The 27,839-nt window shown below is 46.5% G+C and overlaps 1 protein-coding gene across 46 annotated transcripts in view; it reads right to left on the minus strand.

The window, feature by feature from the left end:
* The window catches only part of ZMYND8 (zinc finger MYND-type containing 8), a 148,179-nt gene extending 121,755 nt beyond the window's left edge, over positions 1-26,424 (minus strand). For 23 of the 46 annotated variants that reach the window (XM_077951946.1, XM_077951943.1, XM_077951939.1 and 20 more), the window contains exons 1-2: positions 26,351-26,424; positions 17,522-17,592 (exon numbers count right to left, since the gene is read on the minus strand). In XM_077951946.1, coding sequence (XP_077808072.1) covers positions 17,522-17,592; positions 26,351-26,364 — 85 coding nt within the window. In that variant the 5' untranslated portion in view covers positions 26,365-26,424. Of the gene's footprint in view, positions 1-17,521; positions 17,593-17,682; positions 18,469-21,390; positions 21,431-25,137; positions 25,209-26,350 lie in introns of those variants that run through there. The other 23 variants (XM_077951944.1, XM_077951937.1, XM_077951929.1 and 20 more) reach the window with 4 other exon arrangements.
* Positions 26,425-27,839: the final 1,415 nt, after the last annotated feature.

A 27,839-nucleotide genomic window follows, 5' to 3' on the forward strand; every position in this document is an offset into this window, starting at 1 on the left:
TTGACTTTGTAACCTAAAAGAACTTCTCTGTGGGAGACTGTAAATAAAGGGTTCAGGCCAAGAGAGGGCCTGGCTGTCCATGGACACAGTGAGGATGGTCCTCATGAAGGTCAGTCTGGAAGGCAGTGCCAAGTGTGTCTCAGCAAGGTGCACATCACAGGACTCTCACAGGGCCGGGCAGGCTGTCCAGGAGAGACAGATGCTGCAGGGCCCCTGCAGTGCAGTGGCAAGATCATAGCTCACTGCAGCCTCCACCTTCTGGGCTCAAGCTATCCTCCCATCTCAGCCTCCCAAGGAGCTGGGTCTGCAGAGACAAGCCACCGTGCCTGGCTTTTTTTTTTTTTTTTTTTTTTTTTTTTTTTTTTTTTTAGGAACAGGGTCTTGCCACTTTGCCCAGGTTGGTCTCGAACTCCTGGGCTTAAGCTATCCTCCTGCCTCGGCCTCCCAAAGTGCTGGGATTACAGGCATGAGACACCATGCCCCTAAGGCTGTGTTCTTAAGGAGCCACTGCAAATGTAAAGGAGAGTGGGACAATCTGACTTGTGTTTTAGAAGGCGCCCATTAGAAGTTATACTAATATTTCAGAAAGGAAAGAAACCGGGGGAAGAGGCCATTTCAAAGAGTACTATATCCCTAGAGGGAATAGAAAGGCCACCAGTGGCTTTGCAGAGAACAGACACTTGAGCTGGGTAATTATTTCCAGGCACTGGATTAATGCTGAAAACAAAGCCATCCTCTCTAGCCGAAAGGCTGCTTTTACTTCAGTCTCTAGGACAGAAGTTCTACCCATCTGAGAGACAGAGCCAAGTCATTCGTTCATTTAAAAAAATATTTATTATACGCTCACCAGCAGCAGGCAAGGTGGTAGTAAAACAGGATGAACAAAAACGAAAGGCAGAACTCATCCTCATTTTGAGCCTTAGAACTGATGGGGAGTAAGGAGAGGAAGGCAAGGAGGGGACCTTCAAAGTATGAGCAAAGGCCCTGAGGCCATAAATGACTCTCTGATGGATCTGCACAGTGTGGTTGGAGAAGAGAGAAGGGGAACACCGAGAGAATGGAACACGGAGAGAACGCAGACTAGCAAGATGGGCAGAGGCCAGCATAGGAGGGTTTTGGGATTGTGAATCTAAAAGCCAAGGAGAAAACACTTAAGAGTTTAAAGTAGTAAGGGATAGCCAGGAAGATGTTATTTTCAAAAGACTGGGAGGGTGGGACAGATGGAGATACTGAGAACAACTACAAGGCCCCTGTAGTTCAATGGTGATAGGTTGGTTGAAGTGGAGTGACATTTAGGATAAGATATTCTTAGAAAATGACACAAAAGGGCAAAGAACAGAAAAATGGGGAATGAGTCCGTATCTCTGGGGGTGAAGATGTGAAATCTCTCGTGGACATCTTGAGTTAGAGACGCCCATGAACAGGCAAGGCGGTCAGGTAGGCAGCTGGCCCTCTGTACCATGACTCAGAAGCAATCTAGGTTGGAAACATAAATGTCTGAGTCATAAAACTCCAGATGTGGGCAAGATCACCCAGAGAAGGAATATGCTAGGGGAGACAAGGACAGTGCCAAGCTTTCAGCGACTCCAGCATTTAATGGCCGGAGAGAGGAGGAGAAGGTGCCAGGGAAATAGAAGGAAAATCAGAACTGTGGTGGCAAAGAAGGCAAAGGAAGAGAGTGTCCACAAGAATAATCAGCATCTCCAGTACTGCAGAGACAGTGCGGCAGATGAGGATGGAAAACCTCCCCTGGAAAAGGCAACACAGAGTCTCCAGGAACAGTGGGGATGTGAATGTGGAAGGTCAGGGTGGAAGCCACATTGGAGCCGGCAGAACAAAGACATAAATACAGACGCTTCTAAGAAGTTTGGCTTGCTGGACACAGTGGCTCACCCCTATAATCCCAGCACTTTGGGAGGCTGAGGCAGGCAGATCACGAGGTCAGGAGTTCAAGACCAGCCTGATCAACATGGTGAAACCCCGTCTCTATTAAAAATACAAAAACTAGCCAGGCATGGTGACGCGCACCTATAATCCCAGCTACTCAGGAGGCTGAGGCAGGAGAATCGCTTGAACCCGGGAGGCAGAGGTTGCAGTGAACTGAGATTGCACCACTGCACTCCAGCCTGGGCAACAGAGTGAGACTCCATCTCAAAAAAAAAAAGTTTGGTTTTGAAGAAAGAGTACAGAAATACGGCAGTTGCCATAGTAGGAAAGATGTGGGGGTCAAGACGGCAGAGAGGGGAGACAAGTGCCTTTAAAAGTCTGTGAGTCCAAGCATGGTGGCTCACACCTATAATCCCAGTACGCTGGCAGGCCAAGGCAGGAGGATCACTTGAGCCCATGAATTGGAGACCAGCCTGGGGGACATAGCAAGACTCTGTCGCTACAAAAAATTAAAGAATTAGTCAGACATGGTGGCATGTACAGGTGGTCCCAGCTACTCAAGAGGCTGAGATGGGAGGATACTTGAGCCCAGGAGTTCATGGCTGCAGTGAGCTGGGATCATGCCACTGCACTCCAGTCACTCCAGTCTGGGCAATAGAGTAAGCTCCCATCTCAAAAAAAACAAAAACAAATAAAGACAACACAAAAAATTTAAATGTGTATATTCTTCAAAAGGTTAAGAGTTACCCTATGACCCCACAATTTCACTCCTAAATCTATACCCAAGAGAAATGAAAATGTGTGGTGTCTGCACAAAAACTCAGACACAAACACTCTCTGCAGCATTATCCCTACTAGCCAGAAAGTGGACACAACTCAAACATCCATCAACACATACATAGATAAACAAAGTATAGCATATCCATCCAATGCAGCATTATTCAGTCATAAAAGGAAATGAACTACAGATGCTCCTCAACTCATGATGGAGTTACAGATGATAAACCCATAAAATCAAAGTACCGGAAGTCAAAAACGAGGCCACGCACAGTGGCTCATGCCTGTAATCCGAACACTTCAGGAGGCTAAGGCCAGAGGATCACTTGAGCCCAAGAGTTCCAGACCAGCCTGGGCAACACAGTGAGACCTCTGTGTCTACAAAACATGTATTTTATATATATATGAGAGAGAGAGAGAGATAAAAAAGACAAATGCATTTAAGTCAGACATAGTGTGGTACACTCCTGTAGTCCCAGCTATACCAGAGGATCCCTTGAGCCCACCATTGCACTCCAGCCTGGGCAACATTGTGAGATCCCATCAGAAAGTAAGGCGGGCAGCACTTTGGGAGGCTGAGGGAGGCAGATCATTTGAGGTCAGGAGTTTGAGACCAGCCTGGCCAACATGGTGAAACTCCGTCTCTATTAAAAATACACAGCAGGGCACGGTGGCTTATGCCAGTAACCCCAACACTTTGGGAGGCCGAGGCGGGTGGATCACATCAAGAGATTGAGACCATCCTGGCCAACATGGTGAAACCTCGTCTCTACTAAAAAAATATAAAAATTAGCTGGGCATGGTGGCACGTGCCTGTAGTCCCAGCTCCTCGGGAGACTGAGAATCGCTTGAACCTGGGAGGCAAAGGTCGCAGTGACCCGAGATAGTGCCACTGCACTCCAGCCTGGTGACAGAGTGAGACTGCGTTTCAAAAAAAAAAGAAAAATACAAAAATTAGCTGGGCGTGATGGTGCTCACCTATAGTCCCAGCTACTCGGGAGGCTGAGGCAGGAGAATCGCTTGAACCAGGAGGCAGAGGGGTGCAGTGAGCTGAGATTGCACCACTGCACTCCAGTGTGGGTGTAAAAGTGGGACCCCCATCTCAAAAAAAAAAGAGAAAAAAAAAGGAAATTAAGGATGGGAAGGAGGGAGGGAGGAATGAATAAATAAATAAATAGGCATCTAATATACCTAACCTAGGGAACACCATAGCTTAGCCTAGCCTACTTTAAATGTGCTCAGAACAGTTAAGAGTTGGGCAAAATCGGCCGGGCGCGGTGGCTCACGCCTGTAATCCCAGCACTTTGGGAGGCCGAGGCGGGCGGATCACGAGGTCAGGAGATCGAGACCATCCTGGCTAACACGGTGAAACCCCGTCTCTACTAAAAATGCAAAAAATTAGCCGGGCGAGGCGGCGGGCGCCTGTAGTCCCAGCTACTCGGGAGGCTGAGGCAGGAGAATGGCGTGAACCCGGGAGGTGGAGCTTGCAGTGAGCCGAGATTGTGCCATTGCACTCCAGCCTGGACGACTAAGCGAGACTCTGTCTCAAAAAAAAAAAAAAAAAAAAAGAGTTGGGCAAAATCATCTGCAAAGCCTACTCTATAATAGTATTGACTCTCTCATGTAATTTATGGAATACCATAATGAAAGTGAAAACAGAATAGTCGTATAGATTGTTTGTTTATCCTTGTGATCATGTGGCTGACTGGGAGGTGCCTGGTACCCCAAGAGAGTCTCATACTGATGCTAGCCAGAGAAAAGATCAAAAATCCAAAATGCCAAGTACTGTTTGTACTGAAAGTATCACTTCCGCACCATTGTAAGTCAGGGACAGTCTGTACTGATGATCTATGCTACAAGAATGTGGATGAGCCTTGACAACATTATTCAAAGTGAAAGAACTCAGACCAAAAGGTCACATACTGTATGATTCCATTTATATGAAATGTCTAGCATAAGCAAATCCACAGGCACAGAAAGTAGACTGGTACTTGCCAGGCACTGGGGTAAGCGGGAAATGGGAAGTGACTGCTAATGAGTATGAAGTTTCTTACTGGGGGTGATGAAAATCTACAACTGATTGTGATGTTGGCTGCACAACTCTGTGAAAAAAACAACCAAAAAAAAAATACATATATATATATATTTTAGACAGAGTCTTGCTCTGTCATCCAGGCTGGAGTGCCGTGGCGCAATCTTGGCTCACTGCAACCTCCACCTCCCGCGTTCGCGTTCAAGCAATTCTCCCGCCTCAGCCTCCTGAGTAGCTGGGATTACAGGCGTGCCACCACACCCAGCTAATTTTTTGTATTTTTAGTAGAGACAGGGTTTCATGATGTCGGCCAGGCTGATCCTTAGTCCTGACCTCAGGTGATCCACCCGCCTCGGCCTCCAAAAGTGCTGGGATTACAGGCGTCAGCCACCACACCCAGCCTCCGTGAAAATATATTAAAAACCATAAAACTATTCACTTTAAATGGATAACTAGGCCAGGGGTGGTGGCTCACAATGGTAATCCCAGCACTTTGGGAGGCCAAGACAGGAGGATCGCTTGAGCCCAGGAGTTCAAGACCAGCGTGGGCAACATGGTGAAACCTCATCTCTACAAAAAAACATAAAAATTACCCAGGGGTGGTAGTACACGCCTGTAGTCCCAGCTACTCGGGAGACTGCAGTGGGAGAATCGCTTAAGCCCAGGAAATCAAAGCTGCAGTGAGCCAAGATCACCCCACTGCACTCCGGCTTGGGCGACAGAGAGAGACCCTGTCTCAAACAAACAAACAAAAATAAAGGAGAATTGTATGGTATGTGAATTATATGTCAATAAAGGTTTTGGGTTTTTTTTTAAGTCTGTAAAGTGCTGGATCTTTAGGTTCCCAGGAAAGCCCAGGATAGGTGAGGGAAGTCACAGGAAGCTGAAGGGGGCTTATTATCATTCCACTCACCCGCCCCACCGCCATGACACCTGGTCTTTCCAAACTGATAACCTCAAGTCATTGGTAAAGGATCCATTACCAATGGAGAACAATGAAGGAATGACTATTTTAAACTCTCAGGCAATAAAAAGTACCCAGATCTCTAAAAGGCCTCAGCCCTGATACTCTTACTCTACAGGCATTTAGAGAGGAAAAAGAAGAGATGGTTCTTTTTAAACTAAGCTTGAAACAGTCGATTTTAGATCACAGTCTTCTAGAATAATAATAGCCACATAAACATATAACGTGGGTCATGCTTCAAAAATGGGGCAAACACAAGGTTTGCATGAGTGAACCACAAAGCTAAATTGCACAGACACTGCCGACAGGATTCCTTGAACAGATGCACAGTAGAGACGATGCTGGCCAAGAGAAGGTAGATGATTTCTCATTTGCAAAACCATAATCAGACATCTTCAGAGTTCTGGGATATTTTAGACCTTGTTAGGAGAGGAACAATCTGGTAGTCATCTAACTCACAAATAAATTCTTTCCACTGCACAGTACATGGATGGCACTTCTTGGGCTGTCGGAGATAGAGAGGAGCCAAAATACGGTTAAAAATACTGATGCTCATTTTTTGAAAGAAAAATTCTCAGCACTTCTGCATCGCGCTGTGATTTAAAAGTGTTTGTGGTTATATTTTCTGAAAGAGTTTCCTTGAAAAATGACAGAAGGTCTCTATCTCACAGCCGTCCTCATAAACAATCCCTTTGTGAAAATCTTAATTTACATACAACAGTGAGAACAAGGATCCTGTGCTAATTAAGGTCTGGGGCTGGTTAGCAAATTGCTATAATTGTATATTCTCTAGCATCCTGTCTCTGAAAACACATCCATACCCCGGCAAATCTCAGCAAGAATGATACTGTTCAAGATTTTAATATCTTGGGCTTCCTTCCGCTGCATCTGTGCGTGTTTCCAAGTCTTTCATTCCCTTGTGCCGGTGACATTACACAGACATTTTTAAAAATGGTTTCAGCTTTGGCAGGCTGGCATCCACACACCACAAGCATTACCACAAAACGCACACATGGCAGGATCAAGATGCAAGCAGCCCAAACAGGGGAGCCTTTGTATGGAGACGTGAATTCAACCCGCAGAGTACATCATTTCTCAGGCTGCAAATCCCTGGTCTTCAAGGCGCTTGTTCTGACTCACACATGGTGAGGCCAAATTCTGCAATGAATTGTGCCATGGCCAGTGTCGCACAGGGAATGCAAAATGACAGCCCTCGGCTTCTTCTGACCCAGAAATGTGTTTTGTTGGGTTCACGCATGATCTTTAGAGAAGCCAGTCTACATACACCACATTTCTAAATCAGGCAGTTTTACAGGGGAAAAGAAAATCCCAGCTAGCCACAGCAGGTGATATTCCTGCTGGTCAGCAATCAGATGGAGGCACCCTCCCCACTTTGGCACACTCTCCCATTCACCAAAGCTCCCCTTCCCCCTGCATCCCCAGATGCCAGCCACAATCACTGATCTACCTGTTGGGCCCCTTCAGGCATTTGACTTGCAACCCTTGGAATACAGGTCATGGTTAAGTACAAAGGTTTGAAATCTAGGGACCTTAAACACTCTTACCAAAAAAAAAAAAGGTTTAAAATCTAGGGACCGTAAACACTCTTATCAAAAAAAAAAAAAAAAAAAAAAGGTTTAAAAACCAAAGGGCAGGGTGTGGTGGCTCACGCTTGTAACCCTAGCATTTTGGAAGGCCGAGGTAGGTGGATCCCTCGAGCCCATGAGTTCAAGACCAGCCTGGGCAACACAGCAATAACCCATCTATATAATTAATAAATAAAGATAAAACCTGACCCTAGTTCCATCCCTACTTTGACACTTCCTTAATTCATCTGAGCCTCAGTTTCCTTAACTGTAAAATGGGAATGACATACCCACATCATGGAATTAGTATGAGAATTAAATGAAGTAATTAGCAAATCATGCCATGAAGTACTCAGAAAATATCAGCCACACAAACACACCTGGCATCGAGATGGCACTTCCCATTCATGTAGGAGCATCTTTCAGCAGGATCATTACCCTCGGACACAAATGTCAACCTGACATCCTGAAAGCTTCAAAACTTCGTCTCCTGAGAGCTAAAACGCTCTACTAAATGCCAAGGCTGGCATAATGGCAATGACTGGCTTGGGAATTACTCAGTTAATAAGTGAGTACATGTCAAGGGGAGAGGGGCATAAAAATTGAAATTCAGTTAGAGAAACTGAAAGGTCACAGGGACTAGATGTAGGAATAGGACTGAGGAATTGCGCACCAATTATTGTCAGTTTCTAAGTTTCCCAAGGAGAGGACGGCTCAGCGCCTGTTTTCTAACTGCAAGTAAAGAAAAACACGTTGCCAGGTTCATAAGATGGTAGAGAGGTCACCTTATCTCCTTTTGAGGAACCAACTCTTTCCCAGTGGGGACAGCGTTGGTGGGTCCAGGGGTCCAGGATATTAGCCCTTCCCTGGCCAGAGGGCAGAGACGTGCACGTGGACTTTGCGCTATTGTCCCTGAGGAGGCTCCGGGCTGGCTCTACTCCCAAGAGCGGCCTGGACCTCCAGCCTTCCCACCAATGCCGTGGGAGCAGCTTCACACCAACAGACCACCTGCAGTCCATCCCTTTCCTGCTCAGAACCGAAGGACCCTGACCTGGGCTATGTCACGGGGGAACAGGGTCCCTCAACTTCCCAAGAAAAGCAGGCTGGAGGGGAAAAAAAACATGTTCACTGAGCCTGGAGATCATCCCACTGTGGACGCTGAGATCACTGGGACTGAACAAGAGATGAGGCTTCATCCCGGTCAGCTTCACAGAATCGTATTTTCACCACGTAGACTTGAGCTCTGGGAACCTCAGCAACCCCGATCTTAACCCCAGGCCTTTGCATATTAAGCCAAGTGGCTCCACACAAAGGTGCGCCAGAAACAGAAGCTACCACCACCAAATGCCACAAGAGCTCGGTTTCACATAATGACAATCACCCCAGGGATTCCTTGGGGAAGTTCTCCCTCAAAACAGGGTGACCCCTCAATGATTCCCTACCAAAGCAAGAATTCCCAAGCACCTGAGAAAATTCTTCCAAATACCTGCAGAACAGCTTCTTCAAATGTTGCAGAGGCCAACAGGACAGGAAGCTTGCAGGGAAGTGCAAAGCACCGGACTAGATGGAAAGAAGCTAATTCCTATCTGGTCCCGAGCCTGCCTGCTGGGCAACCCTACACAATTCTTTCCCTTTTTTTTTTTTTTCTGAGACAGAGTCTCGCTCTGTCACCCAGGCTGGAGTGCAGTGGTGCGATCTCGGCTCACTGCAAGTTCCATCTCCCGGGTTCACGTTATTCTCCTGCCTCAGCCTTCTGGGTAGCTGGGACTACAGGTGCCCATCACCACGCCCGGCTAATTTTTTGTATTTTTAGTAGAGACGGGGTTTCACCATGTTGGCCAAGATGGTCTCGATCTCCTGACCTCATGATCCGCCCGCCTCGGCCTCCCAAAGTGCTGGGATTACAGGCGTGAGCCACCGCGCCCGGCCCGCAATTCTTCACTGTGCCCCCTCTGAGCAGGGGGTCTTCCGGGCATGGTTTCCTCATCTGCCTCCAGACCTTCTTCCTAGAGGCTGCAAGTGGGGGAAACGGCAGAACACAGTCATTCTCACCACCTGACAGACGTAGCAATAAAAATTCATTGTCTCTAAGTTGATGCAAACCAGCTAACATTTTTGAGCGGCCACCCTGTCCCAGGAACCATTCTGAGTACTCTGTAAGAAAAGTTCATCTTAGCCTTAACTTTCTATCTTTATCATCTCCATTTACAAAAGGAAACTTAGCCACAAGTAATAACTCAGCTAGAAAGGGGGCAAGACAGAACCAGGAAATCTGGCTCTAGAAGCCAGATGTTTTTTTTGTGAGACGGAGTCTCACTCTGTCACCTAGGCTGGAGTGCAGTGGCATGATCTCAGCTTACTGCAACTTCTGCCTCCTGGTTTCCAGCGATTCCCCTGCCTCAGCGTCCTGAGTGGCTGAGATTACAGGTGCCCACCACTACGCCCGGCTAATTTTCTATTTTTTGTGGAGATGGGGTTTCACCATATCAGCCAGGCTGGTCTCAAACTCCTGACCTCATGATCCGCCCGCATTGGCCTCCCAAAGTGCTGGGATTACAGGCGTAAGTCACCCAGTCAGAAGACAGGTGTTTTAAATCTCAATGGCACCGGCCTCTCAAATCAAAGGCATGGTGGTCCAGGTGGTCCAGGTGTGCTTAAAGAGGGAACTTGAAACCATGGTGCGCACTTACAGTCCCAGCTACTCCGGAGGCTGAGGCAGCAGAATCGCTCAAGCCCAGGATTTAGAGGCTGTAGTGTACTATGATGGCAAGAGCACTGCACTGCAGCCGGGGCAACTCAATGAGATTGCACGTATTTTGGGAAAAAAAAAAAAAAAAAAAACAAAGGCCAGGGGCACGGTGGCTCACATCTGTAATCCCAGCACTTTGGGAGGCTGAGGCGAGTGGATCACCTGAGATCAGGAGTTTGAGACCGGTCTGGCCAACATGGTGAAACCCCATCGCTACTAAAAATACAAAAATTAGCCGGGCGTGGTAGCGCATGCCCCAGTTACTCAGGAGGCTGAGGCAGGAGAATCACTTGAACCCGGGAAATGAAGGTTGCAGCGAGCCAAGGTCGAGCCACTGCACCCCAGCCTGGGCAACAGAGCAAGACTCTGTCTCAAAAAATATTTTTTTTAATGTAAAAAAAAATACAGCGGCCGGCATTCTAGCAGAGTAACAAATAAGAAAATACAAAGTGAGGACAAAGGCTATAAACAAAATCAGAGTGACGGAGGAACCCTCTGGATGCTGGAAATGTTTAATTATCTTGATCTGGGTCATGGTCCCACGAGCGTGAACGTGTGTTAAAGTTCATCAGACTGTACACTGTAGATCAGGTTAAAATGTACCACAAAATAGTAAACGAACGGTGGACAGTAGAAGCCAGCCTTCTCACTGTTGGATTAGGACGTTACAGAGAACCAGGGAAGAAGGCTAGAATGATCCATGCGGTAATGGGGAAAGGTCGAACTAGAGAATGAACTCATGTTTAGCTGATATAGACACAGATGGACACGTAAAAATGTTTACACAGTATGTGTATATATCCTTCTTTGTTGTCCACTGAGAGAATCTAGAAGCAAGGTGGCTCACACCTATAATCCCAACACTTTGGGAGGAGGCCGAGGCAGGCAGATCACTTGAGGTCAGGAGTTCGAGACCAGCCTGGCTAACATGGCAAAACCCCATCTCTACTAAAAATTTAAAAATTAACCAGGCATGGTGGTGCACACCTATAGTCCCAGCTACTTGGAAGGCTGGGGCAGGAGAATTGCTTGAACTTGGGAGGCAGGGGTTGCAGTGAGCTGAGAGTGTGCCACTGCACTCCAGTCTGGGTGACAGAGTGAGACTCCATCTCAAAAAAAAAAAAGAGAGAGAGATAATCTAGAACAAAGACATTCCAGTAGCAATGAGCACAATTGGCCAGGTGCAGTGGTTCATGCCTGTAATCCCAGCACTTTGGGAGGCCAAGGCAGGAGAATCAGAAGGTCAGGAGTTCGAGACCAGCCTGGCCAACAGAGTGAAACCCCATCTCTACTAAAAATACAAAAATTAGCCAGGTGTGGTGGTGCACACCTGTAGTCCCAGCTACTCAGGAGGCTGAGGCAGGAGAATCATTTGAAACCAGGAGGCAGAGGTTGCAATGAGCCAAGATCGTGTGCCACTGCACTCCAGCCTGGGCAACAGAGGGAAACTCCATCTCAAAAACAAACCAACAAAAAAAAAAAAAAATGAGCACACTTAGTGCCCAGATCTTGGCTTCTAATATTATTCTCCAATAAAAGAAACCAGGATCCACCGGGTGCGGTGGCTCACACCTGTAATCCCAGCACTCTGGGAAGCCGAGGCAGGTGGATTGCCTGAGGTCAGGAGTTCGAGACCAGTCTAGCCAACATGGTGAAACCCCTTCTGTGCTAAAAATATAAAAAAATTAGCCAGGCATGGTGGCACGCGCCTGTAATCCCAGGTACCGGGAGGCTGGGGCAGAGGAATTGCTTGAACCTGGGATGTGGAGGTTCCAGTGAGCTGAGATCATACCACTGCACTCCAGCCTCCGCGACAGAGCAAGACTACATCTCAAAAAAAAAAAAAAAAAAAAGGAAAGAAAGCAAGCAAGCAAGAAAGAAAGAGAGAAAGTAAAGAGAAAGAAAGAAAGCAGGATCCATAGAGAAATGGATGATTTTAGGGCTGAGGCAAAGACATACAAAACCAGCCTGGAGCATCTTACAGTGCCAGAAGGCAAGAAAGTGCTCAATAATGGCTGGGCTCGGTGGCTCAAGCCTGTAATCCCAGCACTTTGGGGGGCCGAGGCTGGCGGATCACAACGTCAGGCGATTAAGACCATCCTGGCTAACACAGTGAAACTCCGTCTCTACTACAAATACAAAAAATTAGCCGGGCGTGGTGGCGGGCGCCTGTAGTCTCAGCTACTCGAGAGGCCGAGGCAGGAGAATGGCGTGAACCTGGGAGGCGGAGCTTGCAGTGAGCTGAGATTGTGCCATTGCACTCCAGCCTGGGTGACAGAGCAAGACTCCGTCTCAAAAAAAAAAAAGAAGGCCGGGTGCGGTGGCTCAAGCCTGTAATCCCAGCACTTTGGGAGGCCGAGACGGGCGGATCACGACGTCAGGAGATCGAGACCATCCTGGCTAACACGGTGAAACCCCGTCTCTACTAAAAAATACAAAAAACTAGCCGGGCGAGGTGGCGGGCGCCTGTAGTCCCAGCTACTTGGGAGGCTGAGGCAGGAGAATGGCGGGAACCCGGGAGGCGGAGCTTGCAGTGAGCTGAGATCCGGCCACTGCACTCCAGCCTGGGTGACAGAGCGAGACTCCGTCTCAAAAAAAAAAAAAAAAAAAAAAAAAAGAAAAGAAAAAAGCAAGTGCTCAATAAATAAATAGGCTGGCCTGGCATGGTGGTTCACACCTGTAACCCTATGGGAGGCCAAAGTGATAGGATCACTTGAGCCTGGGAAATTCAAAACCAGCCTGGGCAACACAGAGAGACTCCATCTCTACAAATAAAAAGAACAAAAAAAAGCCAACTGTGGTGATGCATGCCTGTGGTTCCAGCTACTGGGGAGGCTGAGGCGAGAGGACTGCTTAAGCCCAGCAGGTCAAGGCTGCAATAAGCTGTGACTGCACCACTGCACTCCAGCCTGGGCAGCAGAACGAGGCTGTCTCAAACGAACAAATAAACCCCACAACGATGGAGTCTGTCAAGGGGACACAAGAGCCAACAGAAAGAGCTCCCAACTGCCAAAGCTGGAATTATTTGAGCAATAAAATAAATAAGTAGTACTGGATTACAATCCACAGTATAAAGTAACCATCCCAGAGTCCACACTGATAGAGATAAATGACTGAATAAATACATAAGGGAGAAGAGACCAATACCCCATACAGAAGAATTCTACATTTTTATTTTTTTATTTTATTTTATTTATTTTTTTTTTTTTTTTTTTGAGACAGAGTCTCACTGTCACCCAGGCTGGAGTGCAGTAGTGGAATCTTGGCTCACTGCAACCTCTTGGGTTCAAGTGATTTTTCTGCATCAGTCTCCCAAGTAGCTGGGATTATAGGCATACGATGTTTGTATTTTTAGTAGAGATGGAATTTTGCCATGTTGGCCAGGCTGGTCTCCAACTCCTGGCCTCAAGTGATCTGCCCACCTCGGCCTCCCAAAGTGCTGGGATTACAGGCATGAGCCACCACGCCCGGCCCCGAAATAATTTATGTCAAGCCTCTACTTTCGAGGAGGTGGAGCATAGCTCTTCACTCTTTAAGTGTGGGTGACACCGTGTGACTTCCTTCCAAAGAGCAAAGGACGGAAAGAGGAGAAAGCTCTACCACAGCCAGATGGTCATGGTCAACATCAACAGTGATAAATCTTTTTTTTCTTTCTTTCTTTTTGAGACAGTCTCATTCTATTTCCCAGACTGGAGTGCAGTGGCACGGTCTTGGCTCACTTCAACCTCCGCCTCCACACCCTCCACCCTGGGTTCAAGTGATTATCCTGCCTCCGCCTCCCAAGTAGTTAGGACGAGAGGTGCCTGCCACCACACCCAGCTAATTTTTACATTTTTAGTAGAGGCGGGGTTTCACCATGTTGGCCAGGCTGGTCTCAAACTCTTGACCTCAGATGATCCTCCTGCCTTGGCCTCCCAAAGTCCTGGGATTACAGGTGTGAGCCACTGCGCTGGGCCAACAGCAATAGCTCTTATTAATAACACATACCCTTGATGTGATATGATGAAAATGGCATTTTACCCTATGTAGTCTTCTTCCTCCCCAAAACCCATAATCACAGTTTACCAGTCTAATCACGAGAAGCACATCATAAAAAACCCAACTGAGAGGACATCTACAAAATGCCTGACCAGTATTCCTGAAAACCGGTAAGTTCAACAAAAACAAGAAAAGCCTAAGAAACTGTCACAGCCAACAGGAGCCTAGGCAGACAACTAAATGTAACAAGGAATCCTGAGTGGGATTCTAGAACAGAAAACGGACTTTCGTGGAAAACCGAAGGAAATCTGAATAAGGGATAGCCTTTAGTTGGTAATAACATATCAAAATTGATGCATTATTTGTGACAATTACACCACACTAGTGTATGATGTTAATAATAGAAGAAATTGTGTGTGTGGAGCCAGGGGCTAACATGGGAACTCTTGGCACTATCCTCAAAATTTCTCTGGAAATCTAATACTACTCTCACATTAAAAGTTCATTTTAAAAACATAGAAAATTGGCCAGACATGGTGGCACATGCCTATAATCCCAGCACTTTGGGAAGTCAAAGAGAGAGGATCACTTGAGGCCAAGAGTTGCAGACCAGCTTGGGCAACCCACCGCGACCTCATCCCTACAAAAAAAAAACCTTTAATTAGCCAGGTGAGGTGGCGTGCACCTGTAGTCCCAGCTACTCAGGAGGCTGAGGTGGGAAGAAAGCTTGAGCCCAGGAGATTGAGGCTACAGTGAGCTTTGAGCCCAGGAGATCAAGGATACAGTAAGCTATGATCATACCACTGCACTCTAGCCAGGACAATGGAATAAGACGTTGTCTTTAAAGAGAAAAAATACATATGTACATATATATATATATGTATATATATAAAACAGAAAATGACAAAATGACTCCTTCAGACTAGGTGGCCACCAAAAGCCTCCTTGAGGAGCCACCATCTGAGATAAGTCTGAGATCACAATGAGAAATGGGCAGCCTGCTCCCGGCAAAAGACACACAAGGGCCCCAAGGAAGGAACCAAGAGGAAGGAGGCCAAGGAGCTCAAGTGAAGAAATGGCACAAAGAGAACAGAACGTCACAAAGGAAACAAAGGTAAACAGGGCTGGCCCAGGTAGGCAGGTCACGGTGACTTCAGACCTGAGTGGAAGGGTACTGGAAAGTCATTGGAAGGAGTTAGCAAAACGAGACAGAACCCGATCCACTTTTTTTTTTTGAGCCGGAGTCTGGCTCTGTCCCCCAGGCTGGAATGCAAAGGCGTGATCTTGGCTCACTGCAACCTCCGCCTCCTAGGTTCAAGCAATTCTCCTGCTTCAGCCTCCCAAGTAACTGGGATTATAGGCACATGCCACCATGCCCAGCTAATTTTTTCGTATTTTAGTAGAGATAGGGTTTCACCGTGTTGCCCAGGCTGGTCTCGAACTCCTGAGATCCGGCAATCCACCCGCCTCAGCCTCCCAAAGTGCTAGGATTACAGGTGTGAGCCACCGCACTCAGCCCACTTTTTTTTTTTTTTAACAGAGATGGGGTTGGGGAGGGGTCTCATTAAGTTGCCCAGGCTGGTTTGGAACTCCTGGCCTCAACTGATCCTCCCACCTCAGTCTCTGAAGTAGCTGGGATGATTGGCATGCGCCACTGTGCCTGACCCCAATTCACGTTTTTGAAGCGTGTTCTGGCTGCTGAGGGGAGAGGATAGGAGTAGGAGAGAAGAGAGAAAGAGACAATGGTCATTCAGCTTGGTCATGCTTGGATAGAATCTAATCCAACACCCCACATCACAAGTACAAAAATGAAGGGACAGAGACAGTGTCCAAGCCCCCTGGGGAAGGTAAGCAGCAGAACAGGGACAAGACCTCCACCTCCTGGCCCCCTCTCTTCAGTCCCTGTCTCCTGCTGGACCACATTTGATTCTGACCACAACAAGGGGGCTGAGAAGTGGCTAAGAGGCACGTGCTCCTGCAACATCAAAAACACCTCTGCGAGAAGGTACCTTCCTTGCTCTCAAGTCCCTGGTGGCTCAGCTCTCTTCACCATCAATGGATCTGAAACCTCCTGCCACCCCACACAGGCTGGGTCGCGCTGTGATGAGGGGGCAGCAGCTCTCTGCCTCCACCCAGCCTCCTCCTGCTGCTCCCCAGCATAAAGCACCCACCCAGTAAGCCAGGCCTTCCCACCTGGGGTGCCTCCCCTCCTGTGACCACTGCCAGAGACCAGCAGCCAGCTCCCACTTCCCGGGTCCCAGCCTTGACTACTGGACCCCCAACTTTGCCCCAAAATGACATGCTGTCTTTTTTTTTTTTTTTTTTTTTTGAGATGGCATCTTGCTCTGTCGCCCAGGCTGGAGCACAGTGGCACGATCTCAGCTCACTGCAACCTCCGCCTCCCGGGCTCAAGTGATTCTCCTGCCTCAACCTCCTAAGTAGCTAGGATTACGGGTGTGTGCCACCATGCCCGGCTAATTTTTGTATTTTAGTAGAGACGGGGGTTTCACCATGTTGGCCAGGCTGGTCTCAAACGCGTGACCTTGTGATCGCCCGCCTTGGCCTCCCAAAGTGCTGGGATTACAGGCATGAGCCACCATGCCCGGTGACATGCTGTCTTAAAACAATCTTCAAAATGCTTTTGGTTTCAGACGCCTTTAGGGAGTCCCTTTGTGCAACACTCTGCAGCCATATGAGAACCTCCTTCCGGTAGTCTGCAATAACCCTGTCCAGCCTCTTCCTCCCTCCCCATAACCCCCAGTGCAAGGCTGTGTGTTCCAAGCAAGCACACAGTGACTTGTTGAAGGAATGAAAACACCTTGGTAAGTTTGGAGATGAGCCTTTTCATCAACCAAAGATAGAAAAAACACTCCAGTAGCTCATTTGTAAAAGCACCCTGAAGGTAAAAGTGAATAACTGCTTCCTTTTGGGAAGCCTCATAAAACCTCTTTCACACAGACCAAATGAAAAGTACCAATCCCTCAATTAGAAGATATTCAGGAGTCTACTCTAGGCTTGTGAATAAACGCATAAATTGTGTTTGCCCTAATTTGCTAAATTTTGAACTAAATGCAAACACTGGCCCCAGCATCCCAGCAAGCTCTACATTTGCTTTTTATCTCTAACCCAAGACCACCACTTTCCAATGAAGCAGGCTGACTTCATCCCACTTCTGGGATTCCAAAGAGGCCTGTTGTTAAAATCAGAAAACAAGCGGCAGCTAGAGGCTCTGGTGGCTTCCAGAACATGCTTTATTTAAACCGTGGCTTCTGAAAGTCACCCTGCGAAGAGGTAGCCAGCCACCCTCCGTCATGACACACAGGTAAAATTCACTGTCAGGACACTGACACAGGCACCAGGGAAAGAAAACCAAAAGAAGGAGAGTTCTCCATAAATTAGGTTCATCCATCAAAAAATCTTATATCTGAAAATCCAAGAAGAGTTACAACGTCGGCTCAGAGAGCCACACTTCACTGCTCTACAACAACAAAAAGAAATTCCAATTTCCTCCTTAGCTCTAGAATAGATAAACCAAGATTTTTACTCACCTTTGGAGCGAGTAGAGATATCCATGCCCTCTACCACCTCCTGTTCTGTTTTTATTTCCTCTTCAGCCAAGCTGAAACAGAGCAAATTATGTTCATGTTTAGGAAGGCTGAGAACTGGCCCCATGGGGGCAGCTATTGGGAAGTTCTAGTGACAAACCCACCTTAAAGACATTCCCTCATCCTTATCCAGGGCTCGGGGAAGGAAACCCACACCTGATTTCAACAAAGTGTGAAGAGTCCTAAAGGAGTTTTTTAAGACACTAGGTTGGTTGGTTGTTTGTTTTTTTTTTTTTAAGTCAAATTACTATTCCAGTTGTCATGCTATTGGGGAATGCAAAAGGCAATTTTTTAGACACACAATTACAACCTACCCCTGTGGGCCAATGAGAACCCAGCCTTCAAATAAACAAGCTTCTCATTGTTAACACAGGGTTCAAAGGCAGGGAGGTTGGAGGTGTTCTGCAGGGTATCCAGAATTCTGATCTCTGAATACTTTAGGGCAAAGATTAAGATTTCCCACACCTCCCCCTAAATCTTACAATTCCCTGATGAGGCAGGAACATGAAAAAAAAAAAAAAAAAGATATAGGTTAAATTACAAAGCAGAAGAATATGCCCAGCTAGAAGCTAAAGACCTGGTCTCAAAACACTGAACCGAGGAGCACTGATTCCAGGAATCAGACCGGGGTCTCCACACTTCCAACACCCTGAATGCTTCCTCTCTACAGCAGGCACGGCTTACTACTGAGTTGTGACTAATTATCCCCCACCACAAAAGTGGAATGAGGAAGGATTATTCAAAAGACAAAGGCTAAGAGTGGAGGGTTGGGGAGAGAAGCAAATAAAGCAAGCCCCTTTGCTGGGAGGGTCTGTCACCCAGAACATTCTCTCTCTCTCTGCTGGAACTGGAGTTGAAAGAGAGCCGGCCATATGAGATCTTCCTCCTACAGAGAACTCACAAGCTAAACCAAAGGAAAAAAATAGAGTTATGCTTTTCATAGATGCAAATGGTTTGAGGTGCTAGAACTTTCCGAACATTCAGGCTGACACTGAAGCCAGGGATTTACTCCAGAAGCAATTCCATCAGACTGTGGTTCCACAGGAAGAAATGGGTGCATCACCAATTGATATGGCTGGAATTTTCCATTTGGAAGACTCAAAGCCAGGACAGGAAGGAGGCTGGGGAAGAGAGAATGTCCTGCTTGTGTTCCGTGGTCTGGGACTGTGACAACGCAAAAGGCCCAAAAAGACAGCCTCATGTCTCGAACCCTAGTATAAGGGGAAGATTTTAGGAGAGTTCCGTGTTAGGAGGAGAGGATTTGGGATGGGAGCTAGATAGAAAGGAAACGATTATAGTTCAGAGTTAAATTATAGGAGCTTGGAGATGAAGAAAGGTAGTTGGTTTTAAATGAGAATATTCACACATTTAGCACTCTGATGCTGAGCCCCGTTAACAATTTCATTTACACAGCATCTGTAAAGAAAGCCTGCGACACAAATCACCAAAGAAACAACTGACATGTTGCCACAAATGGTTTTCATCAGGAGGAAGCAGCCTGCTAAATTTAAACACATCACTTATATGCAATAATACAACGGTGATTTATTGAAGGTGATTTCAGCACTAATGCTTTCTATCCCAACTTAAGGAGAAAACATTCTCAACTCAGAAACACACTCCGCCTGAAACATACACAGGTTGTCCAACTGGATGCTGTTGATGAGTTCTGGCTTGGGGTGACTGGAAATACATCTTAACAAAAAGCCCCATGCAGCCCTCGGAGATGGGTAGACAGTTCACTTCAAAGGAACAAATAGCAACCTTGATCTTTTCTAGCAACTAGAATTCTGTTTCCCTCTCTAGCATGAAGTATGTGAAATTCTAAACTTCTTGAAACCGATCCCATATTTTGAGTAATAGAGAAAACGCTAATCTGTGATCCAACTGAAATCTACAGTGGTGAGGGAAACAATTATGCAGAACTGAGCCCAAAAAACCCACTCGAAGGATTTCTGCAGCGATGAAAACATTCAAAGGTGTATTGATCATGGAGGAAGGCTGCATTCAAGGGAACAATTATTTGGCTTGTAACAGCCTAGAGGAGCTGAATACTTCAGGCAGGAATGCTGCTGAGAGACGAGGAAAATGCAAACTAGTTATGTGGTGGGTATTTGCTTCTGAGTTTTAAGATAATCAATGCTGGAGCAAAAGAGAGAGGGAAAAAAAAGTTAAGTTGTTTTATCTTTCCAAGCATTACAAGTGGGCACCATAATCACCCAACTTTAGCAATAGCACCACCAGCTTTAGCACAAGATTTCAAGCACAACAATTTAAGAAAACCATCTTTTTCACAGATCAGCAAACCATCCTTTCAAAAGGAACCCATGCACACACATGCACGCACACAATAACCTGTATTTGGCTAAAGGAAACTGCAGTGTCTATGCATTAAAAGGAGAGAGGAAAAAAAAAAAAAAAAAAAACCTTCATTTACAAAAGCAAAGACCAGAATGCAAAATTAGTCATTTTGAATAGCCACATCTAAAGGGACTTCCTTTTTCCTATGCCACTGATTTCGGTTTTTGTGTGTGTGTTTTTTGTGTTTTTTTTTGTTTGTTTTTTTTTTTTTTTTTTGGTTTAGTGTTAAGAACTAGTATGTTATTAGGAAAAAAAAAAAACATGAATATTACATCAAAAGTAATGGCAAGAAAAGATCTGTACCTGTCTGAATTGCCCCACTGATGTTGGTCAATTTCGGTTAAGAACTGTTCAGTCATTTGGGGGAAGAAAAACAGTCAAATAATTGTTAAAAAGAAAAGGCAGCTGCATCTGGAGAAAATACTTTGAACTTCTGTCATTAATACATTAAAGTCTTAGAACATAGACAGCTTATTTCCTTCCATATCTGCTAGCTTCCAGCAACCCTGATGATTTAAATCAAAAACAATGGGACAACAAGCTCTTGTTTCAAACTGACATTACTTTTCTCCCTTTAAAGGTCTGTTGAGGAAACTGGGGGCCCGCTAAAGAAAAAGGGTAAAATTAGCTGAAAAACAATTTCTCACTCCAATAGGAAAACACACCATCAACTAGTTAGATACATTGTATACACTACCACCTCTTACACTCACATTTACCCAAGTCATTTGCCTGTAGATTTCACAAACTGATACATTTCAGGCAATTCAAAGAAATAACAGTACCTGCAAAGATAACCAAGACCACCCCATCCCATCCCAAAAAGAATAAAAGATTTCTTTCCCAATGCCTGAGCAAGAAAACCTATGCTTACTTCTTAACCTGCATGCACTGAAAAAAGAGCAATTAAAAGTTGCAGATGAACTACTACTGCACCTCCAGGATGCTTTAAGCCTTCTGATTATTAATTCTGAGGACTCAGGGATGGTCCGTAATTCCCAGGAATCTCATCTCCTCAACACTTCCAAGAGAGAGAAAAAAGCAAGCATCTAGTTTTGACAGAAAAATGCCTGGATACACAATGCCCACATATTTCTTTTCCCCAAGTGCCCCTACTATTTGACTTTTAAAGAAGAATATCTAAGCCATCTAGAATATATAACCAACATGCACAAGACTCTGGTTCTACAGATGAGGATCATCGCACAGCAATTCAAGAATCATGCATCATTCGAAAGGACTTTTCCAGGTTTTTACTTTCATTCAAAATACCAAAATGGTCCAGGCTGTAAGAAATATTTAATCCCCAAGGCATAACATCTTCCTCTTCTAGATTATAAAATAGTGAACATCAAAATTAAAAACCATGCTTCCCTAAATCTGCAATTAATTTTTTAAGAAATTGGGGTGGGGGGGAATGGTTAGCAGAGCAGCTTTATATAAGCACTCACCTAAAACAGGCAGAGTCATCGGTAGCTAAGCTATTTATGCAGGATTCTTAAAATGGCGTCTGGCAACACTGCCTCATTCCTGTGTTGAAGCTAAAATGGTAGCAGTTTGTTCAATAGCTGTAGCTCTTGTTTAAGCAGCCCTGCTAGTTTCAAAGCCACCTTCCTAAATACCAGAACTAGGAAAAGCTGAACCAAAGGACACCAACAACCCAACGTTTAGAAGCTTAAAAAAAAACTCTGCAATGACAGGGAGAGTTTGTGAAGTCACAGGTTCCTAAGGAAAAGCCTTCTCTTGTAGATCCTGAGCTTTCAACATGAGGCTCTGTGATGAGGCCCCCTTGCCCTCGAATTAGGTGGGTAGAAGGTTAGGAATTGTGCAGCCCCGTGGCACAGACTGCAGACGGACAGGTGTCTGTGCAAACACAAAAATGTTCCCAGGGAGCAGGCTGGGGGGAGGCGAGGACGAAGCCCGGTCCCCCTTCTCTTCTCAGTCTATTAGAAACCAGCTTTGCATCCATACCAAAAAGGTGCTAGGTAAAATGAAAGTGCTTCAAGGACAGCAGGCATCTGAAAAGCCAAGCTAAAGGGCTGCACCTCAGTCTACAGCCAAGGTAAAATAAAAAGGCTGTTTATAAGCTTGCAAACAGCCACCAAATACCCAGCCCTCTGAAGCAGCCAGTCCTAAGACAGTCAACATCAAGGAAAGACAATCCGAGTCTGCAGAGGAGAAACACAAGGAAAACACTCCCTTATCCAATGCACAGGATACTCACAAATTAGATTTCTGACCACCCCCAACAGAGCCTGAGAATTAACAATGGGTTTTGCAAAACCCGCTTTCAGAGGCCGAACTAACAGCCTGAGTGGATAACGTCATTTACTGTTACAGGTCTGAGCATTGGCCTCAGAACTCCTCTGGTGCTGGGAGTGAGGAGTTTCAAGGTGACTGCTTTTTAGCTCCAGGGGAGAAAGGAGGGCACAGTGCCCAAGGCCATGCCAGGGCAAGGACAGGCCATTGGCCCCCGTCGGCCGGTAGGTAGGTAATCGGGATGGGGGGGGCAGGCTGGCAGCACACTGGCTGCAGAGCTGGCATGGCCACTGCCTGCTTGTTTGTCTGCAAGGAGAGTGGGAAGTAGGGGGGAGGGCAACCATAATCTTAGCAACCTGAGCCAAGGGTGAACCCTTGCTCAGATTTTGCATTTTAAGAGTAACCAAAGGGCTTCGAAACATATTCCCTTTTTAAATCTCTGCTGTTCAGTAGCGAAGGCCCCTTTGAATGTATCTTTCTTTCCAGAGTCAACCAGAGGCAAAGCCAGATTGAGGGTTCCCAGGCTGACAAATGTCTGCTGCCTCTGCCACAGGAGAGAGAAGGGGAAAGAGGGCAAAAGAAACAAAGACATCACACATTGGAAGTGGCTGGACTTTTAAAAACCTACCTTTGCCTCAGGGTTTTCTAGGTTACTGTCACCCCACTTCCTAAAAAGTGTCTCCCGTCCTCATATTTAAGACCTGATGCAGTCTCCCCACTGGTTCTCCCAGGGAAAGAAAAGGGGGAATGTTTTGTTTAAAATAAAAGAGGTTACAAGAAAGAAAGGAAAAAAAGCTATTGTTTTCATCCCTAATTTATAATCCAAGAGGCCCCCAATTGTTTCTTTCTGACTCAAATCTTTGAGCTGTTAATTATAAAAGTAACTGGACTTGGCGCCAACGGGCTAACTATGATCAGGCTCAGCAATTAGAAAAACTCTGTAGAAAGTTTACTGAGTGATTATATATAATTAATTCCTAGTTACAGACTGAACACTGACCATTTTCTGGAGCTAATAAAAGCAGTTACTCCCCCTCCCCCACGTGAATGCCACTTAATTTCCCAAAGCAGAAAGTGAACCCATCCTGGAGGGTCTTGAAGGAAAAAAAAAGAGGAATCAAAAGCTTCAGTGTGTCTGTGTTTGCTCCTTGCAGCTGTGTATCCTCTTTGGGGACTGAGGAGGCAGAAGGAAAAAGGAAAACAGCCCAACATTCTGTTCCTCCCTCTGCAATTTACAAATGTGGCAGAGAGAACATTATACCTTGATGAGAAAAAGAAGGGGGGTTGTGGGGGGAAGAAGGGAAGGGAGATGACCTAGGAATGGAAGGTAGGAGACTCTTCTGTTTGGCAGATCCGCTTTTCCTAAAAGGAACAAAGATGGTAGAAATTTCCAGAAGGCTTGTTCTTAGTTCGGCCACTGTAATTGTCAATCTTTAACCTTTCCTCCAAGTCTATTGGTTTAAAAGCTAGAGGAGAAGAACCCCATTGGGCTGCTCTGGGAGCCAGTACTGCCGTCCCTACCTAGTCCTGCTGCAATGCAGACATTTTTTTCCCCTTTCCTGAAACTGGAAAATAATGCTACTTTGAAAGCAATTAACTTTTTACAGACTCATGCTTGGTAGGGGTCACAGTACCAGAGGAAAAGTGGCTAGCTTGGTCCAGTGTTGGCAACTTGCTGGGGGCTGTACATCTGAGAACACATCTTGGCTCTCCAAACCTGTGGGAGCCATTTTAATGCAAGCTTTTAGAGGACAAACGCCTTGCCCTTAAGTTCCCTTCCAGCCCAACAAACACAGTATTATGCAAACGTTGAAGGCACCAAACCAGGAGTCTTATGATTAGACACTGCTTCTAGGGAGGCCACAAGAACCTCAATATGTAATTTCCATTTACAGCAAGGAGATAAGAACAAAGAAAATAGCTGAGTGTCTAAACTTACTTGTTTGGGGCAGTGGCACTGTTCAGTTTTAAGTATGTAACATCATTAACTGCCTGCAGTTTTACTCTAAGAAGCTAAGCTGGCCTGCCTTGCACAGACTTTTTTCAACTTAGAATGTGGTACGAAACGTTTCTCCTGATTAAATGAGCCTTTTTCCAATTTGGTGTCAGAAAGTGGGCTACTGGACACTCATTTGAAAGAAAAAAGATTACTGACTCCATAAAGTTGACATAACACAGCAATTGAATATATTTCCTGCATTTACAGTCATGTCAGATTGGTCTCCAAGCTGAAAATTTACGTACTGAACTTCTAGGGAAATTCTAAAGGTAATGCTAAACAAGACTCTACTTTTCCCACTTAACTTCTAGCTGCAGCCTTAAGAGGTCAAGGGAAATGTAAAAAGTGACAAATCTTATGTGGGGTCAGCATGCATACAGATGTGTGGATGAGACCTGAAAAAAGGCCAAAATGTGTTGGTCAGTGAGTCCTGAATCCAACCCCAGTCTGGTGGCAGATGAGATTTTGCACTATACATAAGTCCTAAAGCATGAGCACACTGACACCACCCCCCCCCCCAGCACACACATACCACCACCACCACCACCACCAGCTTCTGCCCCACCAATGTTTTTAGGGCTCTGCAACTCTAAGAACAAGCAGCTTCATTACATTTCACAAGCACATCACCTACTCACAGTTTGAATATCCAAACAAACCCCATTAAAGGTCTAGAGTCAAGTCACAATGAACTAAACACTTCTCCCCTGACTCAGGGTAAACAGGAAGTATAATCTTCAATCCTAGCTGCAGGTTATCAGGAAAAACAGTGGATTCAAACAGTCACCTAAAATCAAGACACTCTTTAAAAAGCCCTTATTTTGTTCCTGCTAATGAAGCCCCCAACTCCTGCAGCCAAGACCCCCTATTACAAACAGACCCCAAATGTTCGCAAAACTCTTCAAACATGGTCACAGAGGAAATGGATTGCTTTACTTACCCAACAAATGTTCAAGCAACCGTCTCATTTTTCCACAGTTAGGAAGAGAGAACAGGCTGGCAGATTTGGGACTTGATCAAAAAGGAAATTTTTTTAAACAGTTACATGGTATTATTAAAAACACACAACAACAACACAACCCAACAACTGAATATGGAATGCTGTCATGAGCCACAGACATGATTTTATTTCCTCTACACTCCATCACACAGGAGAAGAGAGGAGGATACAATGTATAAAAGGGACAGGAAAATGAAAACAAGGATAAAAGGTAACATTAGTTCCTTGAAAATCATGCAAGAGTAGAAAACTAAGGGATTCAGAATCCTTGCAGATTTTTTCTTTTTTTTTTTTTTTTTTTTTTGCAGGATGTTGTCCAAGATCTCTCTCCCCACAGCCCCCAGTCCACATCCCTACTCCAAAAACTTCCTCCAAAACCTAGAAAACACTTTCAGAAACATTTGCTGGCTGTAGGCTGGCTTGCAGAACACTCTGTAGCAACCTAAGTCAGGAAAACAGGCTGAACAATGTAGTTTCAAGTGCAGAAGCTCTGTAGAATAAGAGAAGACCGTGTACAGACACCACCACCCACCTAGGCCCCAGGAGCTAGACTCTCCTTAGCACTGCTCTGCTGAGGGTTCAATTCTTTTGCAAACACGCTCCTCTCTTGTCAAAACTTATCCAGCCTTCCCAGAACCTCTTTGGAGAGGCAAACTTGCCTGCTCTGCTGTCTGCCATGAGCTCTCCTTGGAGAGGAGCCTGTTTGCTTACCTTCCATTTTCTTCCCCCAGCAGGGCATGTGGCAAAAGAGAAGACAATAGTGCAGGGGTGGGGGGGGGGACTGCTCAGAGAGAGAGAGGGGAAGAGAGAGGGAAGAGGGAAAGAAAAAAGAAGAAGAAGAAGAAGAAAAAAAAAAAAGCTTCTTTTTTGGCATACCAGGATCTAGCTTCAAACTCTTCCAGAAACACCATGCCCTGGTGGAAGGAAAGGTGTGCCAGGCCCTTGCCAGTTTGCAAAATCAAGCTATGGCTAATGGCTACTGAGCCATGTGACCCAAGAAAGCAAAAAAATTCTCTCTAAACAGTTCCAAGTTAACATAAGTGCTCTGGGGGTGAGTGTGGCACGGCCAGCCACAGAGAAATCACACTGCTCGCCCACAATTCGGATGTCTCAGAGGGAGGGGGAAAAAAGATGGTTAAAAAGTCGAGCTTACCTCTGTGGATGCATTGTTAACACTGTGTAATGTCAATACTTATAAAACATGGAGGACAGGCTCCTAGTTCTCACAGAAAAAGGGTTTGGCACTTCGGCTGATGATCTGGCCGCCTAATAAAAGCTCATCCCCGATTGGCTGCCCTGGCAAATCGGAGTGTAAAGCCGCCCCGGATTGGCTGAAACACTTCCTGAGCGATTATCTTTGTGAGGCTCGGGTGAGCAAGAGCCATCCTGTGCATAGAAAAAGACAGGCTAAGCTAGGCCTTTTGCAGCAAGAAAAACTTGGGAAAGGGGCCCCCACACGCACTTCTCCTGCACCGTGGCTAGATTTCCCGGCACGGGCCGGCCAGGGCAGCCAGCCTGACCTGCTCCAGGGAAGCCTGAGGACTGGAGGCCCCTGGGAAGGGAGTTTCTTGGAGTGGGCTGGAACGGCTCACCCTCACCTGCCCCCAGAGAAACGGCCCTTGTCCAGGGAGGAAGGCCAGCCGTTTTCTAGAACAGTCCAGCAGGGTGGCTCTCCAAGGGGAAGGGGAAGCTGGGGAGTGGGGAGTCCCACGGAAACAGCCAAGGGGGCCAGAAAAAGGGGCTTGAGGCAGGCCTCTGAGGAGCTGGGGAAGCAGGCAGACCGGGGGAGCCACGAAAAATCAGCAGAGAGCAGCCCTGGCTTCTCAGAGGAGCGAGGAGTAGCTGCTGAGGGGAGGAGGGGAGCAGAGTGGTCAAGTTTGCATAGTCATTGTCCCCATGCCTCCTTGCAAGGCAGGCCAGAGAGCCGTGGGCCTCTCGCCCTGCTTAGCCAGTCCTGCGTGCAAAATCAACGTGGGTTCCTGCCTCCCTGCCACGATGCCAAGGGGGACCCCTCTCCGTCCTTACCCTAAGAAAAACCCAAAGCCCTCCTCGCAGGCCACATGCCTGGATCTACAAACTTCCCTTGCCTCCCGGCCCCTCCCCCACGGCCGAGGCCTGCTAAACCTGTCAGTTAAACACAAATCTGACTTCCGTATTAGCCTGCGATGCCTTCGGCTTCCTGCCTGTTAACCCTCTCTCGGACTCCGGGCCTGGCTGGGAAAAACTAGGCCTTGAGATCGCAGCAAAGGCCTGTGGAAAAATACCAGCTGCAGCTCTCCCGGCAGATGCAGAGAGAGAGAGAGAGAGAGCCGCAGTCTCTCAGCCTTTGCTTCCCAGGGAGGCGTGTACCTTGTGAATCCAGGGCACAGGCAGTGCCTCTCGGGCTGAGAAGCCATTTCAATCCAGAGGGAGACAGAAAGATGGCACGCTCAGCCCGGAAACAAGAGCCCCCATTATGCGTCAGGCCTACCCCCGTAGGTCAGCCCTTCCTGCCACAATCATCCCTGTATGTGTGTGCCTGGGGGAGTTGGGCCCTCCTCGGTGGGCAGACAAATCCCCTGGGCTTCCTAAGGATTCTTGCTTCCATTTATTTGCACAGAGAACGGCTTCTTTTCGTCCCCCAAGGCAGATGGAGCAGCGAT

The sequence above is a fragment of the Macaca mulatta genome, chromosome 10, assembly GCF_049350105.2.
Source record: "Macaca mulatta isolate MMU2019108-1 chromosome 10, T2T-MMU8v2.0, whole genome shotgun sequence".
Lineage (NCBI taxonomy): Eukaryota > Metazoa > Chordata > Mammalia > Primates > Cercopithecidae > Macaca > Macaca mulatta.